The sequence below is a fragment of the Anguilla anguilla genome, chromosome 11, assembly GCF_013347855.1.
Source record: "Anguilla anguilla isolate fAngAng1 chromosome 11, fAngAng1.pri, whole genome shotgun sequence".
Taxonomy (NCBI): Eukaryota; Metazoa; Chordata; class Actinopteri; order Anguilliformes; family Anguillidae; genus Anguilla; species Anguilla anguilla.
The window spans coordinates 23,079,182-23,092,085 of NC_049211.1; the positions used below are offsets into that span (position 1 = coordinate 23,079,182).

Sequence of the window (12,904 nt, forward strand, 5' to 3'; positions counted from 1 at the left end):
CAGATCAGTCTGTTTTTTGTTTTTGTCGTTCATCGTTCACTCTTATCCAGGGCATATTACACAGCTTACATTTTTCTTTTCTTTTCATCTGTGTATGTAGCTGGATATTTACTGAAGCAATTCATGTTAAGTGAGGTGTTTAAGGGTTAAGTAACATCCAGCCTGCAGGTCCATTGAGTTGCAAACGTAGTCCTCTTCACTATCGTTTTAAACTGTGGACCTTTGATCTGAACGGTATCCTGGTCCTGCATAGGTACGGAAAACTCTAGATGCCACCATGCAGACTCTGCAGGACATGCTGACGGTGGAGGACTTTGACGTGACCGACGCGTTCCAGCACAGCCGCTCCACCGAGTCTGTGAAATCCGCCGCCTGCGACTCCTACATGAGCAAGGTCAACATCGCCAAGAGGAGGGCCAACCAGCAGGAGACCGAGATGTTTTACTTCACTGTGAGTGGCAGCACTGCAACTCAATCAAGCCAAAATGCTTTGTTCAGTGGTGAAATTCACTACCAGTCATTGTCAGAGGTGCACAGATCATTGCCTTCTGTCATATTCTAAAGCCTTTGCTTTATCACCCATTCAGAACTTTAGATGAGCTTTCCATCTCTTATCATTCTGCAACCTACTGACTGGCTTTGATTTGTATTGGCTTGCTACATTTCTATGCTACATTTTCTTCCAAACTAAATAAATGTTTTATTCAAATGAAATATATCATGTCTTATTTTTGTGGTGTGTTTATTTGTATATGGGATGCTGTATATGCGGATGTATCCTAAATCATCTGCAACTTGGTTATATTGGAGGTTTTGAACATGAAGTCCACATTTAACAGGCATATAGTCCTTTTTAAGCATATACTGTACCATGCTTGCCATTACAGAATGGAAGCATTTGTAATTTCTCTTTATTTTTTTTAAGTACTGATATGAAACACACCAGAGTCCTGGTATATATGATTTGCTTATAGTCATTACAGCACATGGGTTCACTTGTACCTTCACCTCTTCACAGAAATTCAAAGAATTCCTGAATGGCAGCAACCTCATAACCAAACTGCAGGCGAAACACGAACTCCTCAAGCAGACGCTGGGGGAAGGTAAGCGCATCATGCTTATCGTCACCATCCTTGCCATGTCGCTGTGGAATTTCCCAGCGATGGTGTGTTCTCGGTGCTCTTAGGGAATGTGTTGACCAATATTCTGTGTGAGCAGAGACAAAAGAGGGAGGGTGTGCTTTGTCTTTGGGGAGGGGTCGTTTTATGGAACAGAGGCTCGTTCCTTTGTTGGAGAGAATAGAAGTGAAAACTCACATGGGTTCCTGTTTCCACCCTCCAAAACTGGCTTCATTTAGAATTGACACCTTGCCCTGTGCAGTTAAGGCCCAATCAATCAGAGGCCATTACAGAGACCCCTCAGCAGCTGCTGGGACACCGGGCCCTAATCTAATGGTGAAGGACTATGGGTGGGACCAGCTGGGTCCTCACAAACAGATGCAGGCATACTCGCCAAGTAGGACTTTCCCCCCATCTGGTCAATTAGCCACTGTCTCGTCTCATAGACTGCTAAATCCTGGACATCTCTTTTGTGTTACAGCATACTCACACTTGCCCTAGGCCAGTAGCTAATAGGAAATGTGGTTTAATGTTAGCTCAGAATTCCAGTAAATATTTTTTTAGGTGCTTGCACAACATCGTGAGGTTGATGTATTTGATTTGCAATGAACATTACTGTGAACAAAAAGTTGGAGAATGCAGCAGTGTGCGATTATTGAAATAAACAAGGTTACGTTCTTGTATTATAAGCAGCTAGCTGGCTTTGCAGTGTGAGACTCTGCTCTAGCCCAGTTGAGCTGACATGGTGGATTTCGAGAGCTCATCGCCCACCAGCCTCACGTTCTATGAGGCGCTGAACCCTGTTCTTCCCGGACGTCCTCTCAGGTCCTTTATCGCTCCCGCTCCATCCGCTCAGCCCGGGACAAAGAGCTCAGTGAGATGCAGCCGGCATCGCTCAGTGCCACCAGGATTAATTCCCCTGCTTGGCTCCCTCCCTCCCCCGGGGGCCCCCTCTTTCCGCTCCAAGCCACACTGCCTCCCACCAGGTCCCTTCTGAGGTTTCTACGGCGACCGCTGAATGTCATTGTGTCTGGAACAGTGCGCCGCTTGCGCCATTCACTGCCTTTCAAAAGTCTCCTGATTTTCTCCATTATATCCAGCAGGACGTCCTCTGGGCCAAGGGCCCGAACGTGGTGGGAGCGGTGTGTACTCGCCCGCTTTCCTAATGCCCGTCTTTTCTCTTCCTCTCCCTTTCACTCACTTTTCAGGAGAGCGGGCAGAATGCGGAACAACAAGGTAAGACGTTTAATGAAAATTAAGATTTATGAAAAAAAGGTCCTGCAATTTAAAAAGTGGAGTCATCTACAATAAGCATGCGGTATTCTTTCGGCTGCCAACTTGCAAATGCAGTGGAAGGTATCAAAAATATACTTTCGGCCCGTCTAAAAATGCCCTCACAATTAAGTATTGAAAGGTTCCCAAATGCTGCGGGCCAATCTGACTACTCCCTGTCCCAGTGCCACGAGAAGCTATTTATGCGCTGTGCCTCAGAGTTTAACGGAATAATCATATCATCAGTTCACTGCAGAGACACTGCGGCATGTGTATCAAACCTCAATTCTGTGCTCACATGCAGTCATGAGATATACTGTTGTCAGTAAAGTAGGATTTAGTCACAGTTTAAAGTGTGGGTGCTCTGAATCCAACTCTGTCTGCTGTTCACTATCCCCACTTAGCAGGTTGCCCCTCTGAATAATTACCCAGCTACTGTGATATGTCTTTTGATATGTATAACTTCTCTGTGCACTTAGTGGGTACAACATAACATATGTGATTTTGAACTGACAAAAAAACCTCAGAAAACATAATTTACCTTAAACATACTTTTCAAAGAGTAAAATTAGAGGTATTGTTATTGTATGAAAATATATAGCAATTTGTGGTTTTGCTGTTTGAAATATCATCGTGATCAACCGGCTGTCCTGATGGAAAGCCACGCCTCTTATCCGAAGTCAGAAATGCCAAATGTTTGTTTCAAGTGAACAGTGAGGGGAATGTGTCACTGATCTGCAGTTAAACGTGATGAGCAGGTCCACAAAGCAGGAAACAGCAGCAGACGGTGCTTAGTGTGTGGTCAGCCTGTCGAAAAAAGCCAAAAACAGTGTTGACTGCTCCGCTTCCAGCCGAAGCGGGTGTGTGACTGGACTGAGCTCTGTAGCTAAGCACACCTCGTGTGCGAGCTGGATGAGGAAATGAATCGCATCTAAAGCAAATGGTGTGGGAAGAAAGCGGACATTTGCCACTTATTTCTTCAGTCTGTTTCTCTGATAGCCGAGCCTCTGTCTGTGACATCCATCTCCACGCCCCTTAGCGTTAGTCCTTTCTGTGAATAAACTTGTTTTGCATCAAGTTAATCTGTTTTGGAGGGCAGTATCACCACACATCCCAACTGCATTCCAGTGAACGTTTCAAATAGATTGTGGCCTATTTTTAACCTGTGAATGCATTCATCAAAAATGCATACATTCACAGCTGCTTCAATGGTAGTCTTCAGCTTGTAAAAAGACTGCTGTCAATTGTAGTGAAAACAAAAGTTAAAAATATATCTATAAATATTTCTAAAATTACTGAAATACTTAGTTACTAGAACTTTCTTCAGCAACTCATACCACAAGTTGACCTACCCATCAGTTTTGTAAGGACTTATATGGGCTTATATATAAGTGCTTATATGTATAGAGTTAAAATATTGAATGTTGTACATTAGCAATGAGAGATTTACTTTAGCATTTTTCCTTCATGTCAGTCCATAGTCCTGCTTAAACGGTATTGTTACCCTTTATGCCTCATTAACTATAATAATGTTTTCCATAACTCGGGAGAAAGGTCATTATGTAGAGGCCCTGCTAAATATTTACACCAGGACCTGCAACGGTTATTATGGGTTAATTAGGGGTCAAACCAATTTGAAATAATAACAAACTGGAAACTCATTCTGAGTGCTGAGCCTTGCCATCAGCTTTCGACAAGCAAACAAGGTGTGTGGGGCACAGACGTCATCTGTCTCCTTGAGTTTGAGGACTGTGTGGATCCTGTTGACTGTGACTGGTGTTTGTTTCCCTCCTCCCTCACCATCTCCCCAGGCCCCCCACTCTCCCTCCTAAGCCCCAGAAAATGCGGAAGCCTAGGCCTCGCTCAGTGTATAACCATAAGCTGTTTAACGGTAACATGGAGACCTTCATCAAGGTACTCTCCCCTCCAGTGTGTGTGCGCGAGAGCCGCGAGTGCTCGACGGACTCTCTTTCATCGCTCTCACACGCAAGCTCGCTGCAAGCTCTGATTAATCTCACCTTGGCTCCTCACTTCCCTTCTTTCTGGCTCGGATGGTGCAGTCAATCAGGGTGACAGTAGGGGAGTTATAACACCTGAGGGGGGATCCGAATTGCAACAAGATGGCAGTTACAGTGCAGTGGAGATTTACTTATCTTTTCCCCTTTACCTGTACAGAATGAAAATGCACTCAAATGCTTTCTGGCCTTTGACACTCACTATGCATTGCACTTAAACCCTAACCAGTGACTTTTCTCAGTCTGTTGGAGTCTTGCCAGCATTGTTAACACACACACACAGTGAGGCCTGTAACAAACATAAGTGGCTATCATTTCTCCCTCACTGCAAATGAGTGCATATGGCCCAGAGTTTTGAGTTCATGCACAGTGGCTGCATTTTCTGTCACGGCTGCCTGCCTTGTGGGATGGTCAAAATGGGTTTCCTGTGGGACTCCATTTGTTCCACTGCATTGTACACCTGCAATCTTCCAGCTACCCTAAGCATCCTGAACCTCGGCTATGACTCTGGCTGCTCCGATGGGTGGGGCCTGTCCAGTTTGTGTGGTCTCCGCGGTAGGCGTGGCTTCTCTGGTGGGTCTTGCCTTTCTGCCGGCCGTGGCCTGTCTGTTGTGTGTGGCCAGTGATGGGTGTGGCTTCTCCTCTGGGCGTGGCCCCTCTGGTGGCCCTGTGTCCTGCTTTTCTCTAACAGTTATGGTTCTTGCTTCCCTGCCTCTCTGCTCGCCCGCTGCGCTGCTTTCTGTCCCAGGGGAAGACGGAATGCTCGTACCCGGAACCAGGTACTATCTAAGGGAGGAGAGAGGGAGGGGGGCTGGTCCAGAGAAGACCAGGCTTGGAACTTGTACACTAATGACCTCTATGTCTCTGTTTTTCCCGCCTCTCACTAACAAAAATAAAGCATACACAACTGCAATCTTAGTCAGCCCATCTGTTTCTTGGTGGAAGGGTGGGTTGCAAAAATGCATAGCTTCATTTTTGTTAGGAAAAAAAATCTAGATTTATTTCCCATAAATGTAAAGGTTTAGTGTGAAATAATTAAAATAATGACTTTAAAAATCAGGGAGCAGTGGTGTTCATATGATATGATAGTACTGGTACTGATCAAGGCCTGTTTCATTCAGGATTCAGGTCAAGCCATACCATTGGTGGTGGAGAGCTGCGTTCGATACATCAATCTATATGGTAAGTAGACAACACTGTTTACACAAATTATTTTAAAAAGTTTTTTGTCTTGTTTTGTACGGCCTGCCTATTAAAGCAAACCAAATATGAATTAAAGCAGAAAAATGTATTGTGTGTGTAGTGTCACATTATTTTATAGACATGAAGCTGGCTTGTATAGTATTGCGACATAGGACCTTACTAAAGTAAAATGGGGAGGTTTGTGTCTACAACAAAATCTAATGTAGCATGCAGTCTGAACACTTGAGAATTGAGTCAAGAAAGTCCAAGTTGTCGTTCAAACCTTTGGGGTTAGTATGCACATATGGATCTACCATAAAATCAACATTAGGGCAGAATCATTTTGTGGGCTTAATGTGCTGCAGCCAGTTTGAAATTGAGCTTATTCCCACAATGCAACTGTTTGTAGTTTAAGACCCCCTGAGGGCTTGATAAACAGCAGTGTGACCACATGCTCAAATACAGCTGGGCTGTGGAAGGATGACAGTGTGATGGATTATTGGAAACCTTACAGCAGCTATTTTAGTATGAAATTCAGATACTGTTTGAAATCTCCCTGGTTATTTTGCTTCTGTTTTTCGTTACACCTTTGAGAAGAGGTTTTAGTAAGAGTAGATTGTGTTATTATCGTCAAAAAAAAAATAGTCTGTCCACAGATTTTGTTGTTATCCCTAACAATTCTCCACACGATTCACAGAAATAAATCAATTTATGTTACACTATAACTGTGCTACAGTAGCCTATAGTGGTTATGAAAGTATGTGAGCCAGAAGTACAATACAGAAAGGCAACATAATAGTAATAACCGTAGTACTGTTTATGACCTTTGTGAACAAAAAAGTAAACCAAAGGTCTTTTATACAGGAGGCTTATAAAAACTGTGGTGAAGATGCAAGCTTACTGAAGTTTACTTTTTTGCAGTGTAAGGTATACTGAATTCTCAAATGTAATTTTTCATTAGTTGTGTACAGGGTTATACCCTATAAGCTATTAAACAGGCTTCACTGCAGGGGAATTTTGGAACTATTTTGGTGCTGAGAGTGTGTTGATTTTAGTTGCAACTTGTTTGATTTGTTATAAGAAGCCTGGTTTGATTAGAAACAGACAGGTTGTAAAAATAACAAATTTCCGTACACATATATTAGCTCTTTTCTGTTGCTTAACTGAAGAACCATTGGATTTAGGCTACGTTTTCACCACCTGGTAAAAGTTACCCAATTCCGATTTTTTTGCTCACGTGGCACAGATCAGATATGTATTATGAATAGGAACAAAGCACATGGAATCGGATATCGAGATCCATTTTGGGCCACATTCATATGTGGAAATAAATCCGATAGTAATCTGATGTCTGCTTATGCGACTCATCCAAACGCACAGATCGGAATTTCTCGGTCATTGCGATTCGCACGTCATTCAAAATCCAATGTTCTCATATTGTTTTCGCATTTGAATGACGTGTAATGAAATTAGACACACAACCATTCTTTGCTGGTAATGTTAAATGTTGAGAGAAGTTAAATAGTGGATGAAGGCTTAGGCCAGTGGATGAATGCCTTTTAAACCTGTGGGGTGAAGAGTCGGTACAGGCCAAAATTCAGGGGATGTTTGTTGCGGACCTAAGATGCTTTGAAAAGCAATAGCTTGAATGATTTTTTCTGTCTCGCTTTGTGTTTATTGCGGATGGAAATATGGCTGTGGCAGCGTGGTTGTTTACTTTCATTTGGTTAACCAAACCCTTGTACACATGTGGGTTGTTTCAGGTGTAAACCATGTTAACACTGGTATCGGATATGGGTCACTTTTAAACGTAGATAGAACAGGCGTAGAGTAGTACACAGGCGTTCAAAAAATAGGAATTAGGCAAAAAATCGGAACTGGGCAGGAAGACCTGCGGTGTGAATGTAGCCTTAAAGTGGAAGAATATTAATACTTCCACAATATATGAACATTTAAAGCTGAGGCACATACTTTGGATTTTCGCGTAGGTCCTTGATGCTTCCGGACATTTCAGTTGGTTCTATAGCAGAAATTCTGCCACGTCATCTGTACCTCTGCTGGGTTTAGTGGTGAACTGAAGAGGACACATGGGGTGAACTACCTAATAAAAAACCTGTGAACCCAGTCCTCAGTTATTTTTCCCAGACGTTAATTCTTTATAAGGTATTTCATAATAGAAGACACAAGCTACACCAGCATATGGGGCCTCAGCTCAGTTGGAAAATTGGCCATCGGCACGAGAGCGGATGGTTTCCTCAGTGTGGGTATAGAACCGTAGCCGTACTAAATGATTTTTATGAGACACTGGGCTTCCGTGCCATCTGGACCTGGTGCTTTGTAGAGGCGAGTCACATTTGTTCTGCAAATGATAAGTGGCAAAGCTAAGTGTACTGCAGTCCTCTATTCACTGAATTATCATGCACTGGAGTAGAGATAAAAGCCTTTTATTGTGTGGGGTATCTAAGTAGTTGATGCGCTGAGGTGATTGTGCTTCTCTTGTTTGCATTTGTGCTATGAAGAGTTCGGGCTGTCCTCTACAGGGTCATCAGAGTCAATGAAGTAACTTAAGGCAGTTTTGTAGCAATCAATGTATTAGTTATTTTCAGAGGGAATCCAAGTGAACACAGTAGAGCTAAGAACATCTGATTCGCTCGGTCTTGTATTAAGAATAGTCATTGAACAAACATTTGCAGCTACCCAGACAGCAATACTTCATAGTTTAAAGTGTGGTTCAAGCAGAAGACAAGTAAGCAAACTGTGGGACACTCAGACTGACCAGACTAGCATGCCACCATGTTTCTTGCCTGGTGTAATTGAGCCTGCCAGTAGGACCAGAAGACGGGGTTTGCTCATTTTGAGAGATTTCATTGGTTCCAATACACCAGACAAGATCAGTAAAGCGTAGCGAAGTATTTGAATCAAAAACAAATACGTATTTGACCAAGGTCTGTTTATAAGTGAGAGTTTAACACATGGCTTCACTCGACTCGCCGGAGATTGATAACGGGAAACACTGCGCAATGTTTAGCTCTTTTGATGGTAGAAGGTGAAGTCTTGTGTGAACTTACTTCACAGCTGCCACATAGTACAAAAAAATAGGATGGCGGTTTGCCTTTGACTGAGTCCAGATTGTATGAAGTCCAGGAGAATGAACAGGGCGTCTGGTAATGAAGACCATGTGTTTCAACAGGCTCGCTTCAACAACAAGGGGCCTCTTTTAATGGACAACATTTCCTGTCCTGTCGTGTGCTTTCAGGTCGCTGTCATGCAGCGAGCACATCAGTGTGAAGGTAATAATGGGTTTTGACGTGAGCTCATATTTCTCCTCCTCCAGGGCTGCAGCAACAGGGTATATTCCGAGTTCCTGGATCTCAGGTCGAAGTCAATGATATTAAAAATTCATTCGAAAGAGGTCAGTCCCTGTGAGCCCAACCATTTTCTCTCCTAATTGTTTTGTAATTGAATTCCGTGTTTGTCTACACCAGCAACATATTTCCTTTTGGACTGTCAATATATATTAAGTACCAGGCCTCTGTTGGGTGAGTAAAAATAAAACACAATAATGAGAGAGTGGTAGGTGAAACAGAAGCTGACATTTATTTAATGTTTATGTACATTCTAAAGAATACTGGAATTTTTCAAAAATATTCAGCATTAATATTGGCCATACTATGCCTGGCAAAATAAAATTTAAAATATTTCATTCTATTGATGTTATCATATTTAGAATCAAATGCAGTTGTTGTATTCCATAAATATGCACAAGGATTTTATTTTTAGGTGTAATTTTAAAACAGGTGATTGACAGGTTCTGGTCGCTGGAGCAGAGACTTAAATTATTAGCATATCCTGTGTCTGTTTCCCAGGTGAAGACCCCCTGACGGATGTTCAGAGTGACCATGATATCAACTCTGTGGCTGGGGTCCTGAAGCTGTACTTCAGGGGCCTGGAGAACCCACTCTTTCCTAAAGAGCGCTTCCTGGACCTACTGGCAACCATCAGTGAGCTTTCTCTTTACCTCACGTCACGTTTTACATTACATTTATTTAGCAGACGCTTTTATCCAAAGCAAAGTACAAAAGTGCATACCAAAGGTCATTGGAACAACTACAAAACACAGGTCTGACAAGGTACAATACTCATTTACAGTTATTCATAGCCAAGAACACAAAGTCCAGTTCACAGAGTGAACGTTATTTTATTTTTGCTATGTGGGGATCAATGCTTATGGATAACTAACTCAAGCCCCAGCCACGAAGGGGTCCTGTAAATATCTGCTCAATTGCACTTACAGCCCTGGGCCTGAAGTCCCGAGAGAAACTGTGGTCATATCTGAGGACGGAAAGAGAGGGCAAGAAATGGAGAGATGGAGAGAGCACAAGAAAGCTTTCCATGAATTTGCTGACAGTGGTTAATTTCCTTCTGCCCAGAGGAATATAATACAATAAGCTGTTATATAGCGCACTTCATGCAAACATCTCAGTGATTACATTACAACAGCATTAACATTATAATAAAGAATTGGAATTAGCTGAACTCCTAAACTAAGAGTAATAGACAACTGAGAACACGTCAGTCTTCAACCCATATGTAAAAGACGAATGATAACTGCACTGCTCTAATAGAGGGAATGGAATTCCAAAGAACTGTGTTTAAATTTAAGTGAGGGATCATCAACAAGATTTAGACTGTGAGAGGGAGCAAAGAGACACCTACAGTATTCATTCATGTATGGAAAACGTGTATGTGCATGCACTTTTGTATTGTAAGTGTGAATGTGTGTATACAAATCAGCAGATTGTGGTATCAAATAACAGTGTTAACTGTGTCAAATAACAGTTTCAGTGCAAATGCTGTCACAAAAGCTTGTGATTTGATGGGAAGGAGATATTCAACACAACACAAATTTTCCTCAGATGCAAATCACACTTAACAGAATGTCGAAATCTATTTTGATAAATATTACTTATACCGGTACTCCACTGTTTGCTTTATGAACAACTGTAACAGGGCCACCTTTTGATGCAGCTTTCTCCATTTTCTACAGCCACAAAAAAGTTGATGCTTGTATACCCCAAGGAATTCAAAGACAGTGCAATTGCTGTTCTACTTTAGATTGAAGGTGCATACTGTATGTGTTCCTATACGGTGTAGACTAGAGGGGCATTGCTCAAGGGTGCAGGTTACTAGGTTACGACACCTTTGACCTTTTTCAGAACTCGAATCAGGTGCCGAGAGAGCTCATCACATCCAACAGGTCGTTGTGACTCTTCCTCGTACCATCATCATTGTCATGAGATACCTGTTCGCGTTCCTTAATCAGTGAGTCTGACATTTTGTTTCACTTGCTTTGATGCTACAGCTGTATTTGATGCATAGCTCAATTTGCAAATGGATGGACATGGTGCCAATTGAATGTCTGGTGTGATTAATCTAGGGTAACAGCATTTCTATTCAACTCATTCTTTTTAAGAAAAGCCGAAATGCACGCATGCTGATGATTGAGGAAAAAATGAATCTCAGCTTGTTTGCAGTGAATCATTAAGATGATCTCCCTCCTGTGTGTAATGTATATGCATCTGTCAACAGAGGTTTACAGCTTATTTGTAAGCTGTGAAGCTCATTCTTCTTGTATGTAGTATACCTGTCATTTTTACTACCCTGTTACTGATGCTACCTCTGTGCAGTTTTTACAGTGCAAAGGATTTAATTCCCGCAGTTTTTCCCAAGTGTTTTTTTTTTAACCATCTGTTGAAATGTATTTTTTACGACAGTCCTCCAGTCAATCAATCAAATCTAATTTTATAGTTTTTTGTTTTTTCCAAAGGAGGCTAATTGTCTCACAGTTCAACTCATTGCAGATTAACAGTGTGCTTTAACAGTGCCAAATAAATCACATAGTGATAGTAAGTATTTAGGTCTTAATCTTTAAAGGCCTCTTAACATTTTCTGCGGGGTATGGATAAACATTGGACTTTAAAGAATGCAGCAATCCTATCGCAGTACAGAACTCAAAGACTTGTTCCAACTTAGGCTTTACCCGGTGATTAACAAGCCCCCTGTTCTCTCTATAAATTAATGCGGGATTTAAATGAAGTGTTTTCAGTAGGCTTGTAGAAAAGCAAAAGTCTTATTACATTACATTACATTACATTATAGGCATTTAGCAGACGCTCTTATCCAGAGCGACTTACACAACTTTTTACATAGCACTTTACATTGTATCCATTTATACAGCTGGATATATACTGAAGCAACGCAGGTTAAGTACCTTGCTCAAGGGTACAACGGCAGTGTCCTTACCCGGGATTCGAACCTGCGACCTTTCGGTTACGAGCGCAGTTCCTTACCCACTGTGCCACACTCCGTCCCTCTTATATTCTTTGAGGAAAACAAACATCTCTGCGCTTTGTCCCAGTTTGTCCCAGTACAGCGATGAGAACATGATGGACCCCTATAACCTGGCCATCTGCTTCGGCCCCACCCTCATGCCTATTCCGGACGGCCAGGACCCAGTGGCCTGTCAGGCCCACGTCAACGAGCTCATCAAGACCATCATCGTCCACCACGAGGCCATCTTCCCCGGCCCCCGAGAGCTGGAAGGGCCGGTCTATGAGAAGTGCATGACTGGAGGGGAGGAGTACTGGTTAGTGGGGCTATTCTAAGTTCTGTCATGTGATGATTGGCTATAGAGACTCAATTTGCAGTTTGCTTGCCAGGTGATTTGATCTTTGATCTTCATTTTGCCACCAGAGCAGGTATGAGAGAGTTTTCTGTATCTATTCTTCATTAAGAGGAAAAAGAGTGCTTGTGAGCTCCGTAATCACAAAAGGCCTGGTGGGCCAAGGAAGACCTCTACAGTTGATGACCATAGAATTCTCACCATAATGAAGAAAAACTTCCTAACACCTGTCCAACAGATCAGAAACACTCTTCAGGAGGCAGGCGCGGATGTGCCAGTGTATAAAAATATACTTTAATAAAAGCTGTGATTCTGCACTTGAACCACATGCGAATTCTTTCATTACAAATCTAAAACTAGAGCAAAAAAAAAAGGCTTTGTCCCAAACTTTATGGAGCTCACTATAGCTTGTGTTCCACCTCAGTTTCTGCATAGATAATTGGGAAATTTATTTTCACTCATTTGAATCATCAGTCATTTTAGCTATGCGTCAGTTGATAGGAATCTCCACATTCCGATGGTGAGTGTTTTTCCTGGGCTATGACCTTCACTGATCTAGAAAATAAATGTGTTTTCAGTCCTCTAACCACACTCACCCCCCTCTCGTTCCTTCTCTTTCCCTCTGTCTTTCATTT

The 12,904-nt window shown here is 42.3% G+C and overlaps 1 protein-coding gene across 2 annotated transcripts in view; it reads left to right on the forward strand.

Moving 5' to 3' along the window:
- The window catches only part of LOC118207983 (SLIT-ROBO Rho GTPase-activating protein 3-like), a 78,567-nt gene that overhangs the window by 56,638 nt on the left and 9,025 nt on the right, over positions 1–12,904 (forward strand). The window contains exons 10-18 of one of the 2 annotated variants that reach the window (XM_035382216.1): positions 254–451; positions 1,019–1,103; positions 2,327–2,354; positions 4,202–4,304; positions 5,527–5,587; positions 8,922–8,999; positions 9,454–9,588; positions 10,804–10,909; positions 12,006–12,233. In XM_035382216.1, coding sequence (XP_035238107.1) covers positions 254–451; positions 1,019–1,103; positions 2,327–2,354; positions 4,202–4,304; positions 5,527–5,587; positions 8,922–8,999; positions 9,454–9,588; positions 10,804–10,909; positions 12,006–12,233 — 1,022 coding nt within the window. Of the gene's footprint in view, positions 1–253; positions 452–1,018; positions 1,104–2,326; positions 2,355–4,201; positions 4,305–5,153; positions 5,185–5,526; positions 5,588–8,921; positions 9,000–9,453; positions 9,589–10,803; positions 10,910–12,005; positions 12,234–12,904 lie in introns of both variants that reach the window. The other variant, XM_035382219.1, reaches the window with a different exon arrangement.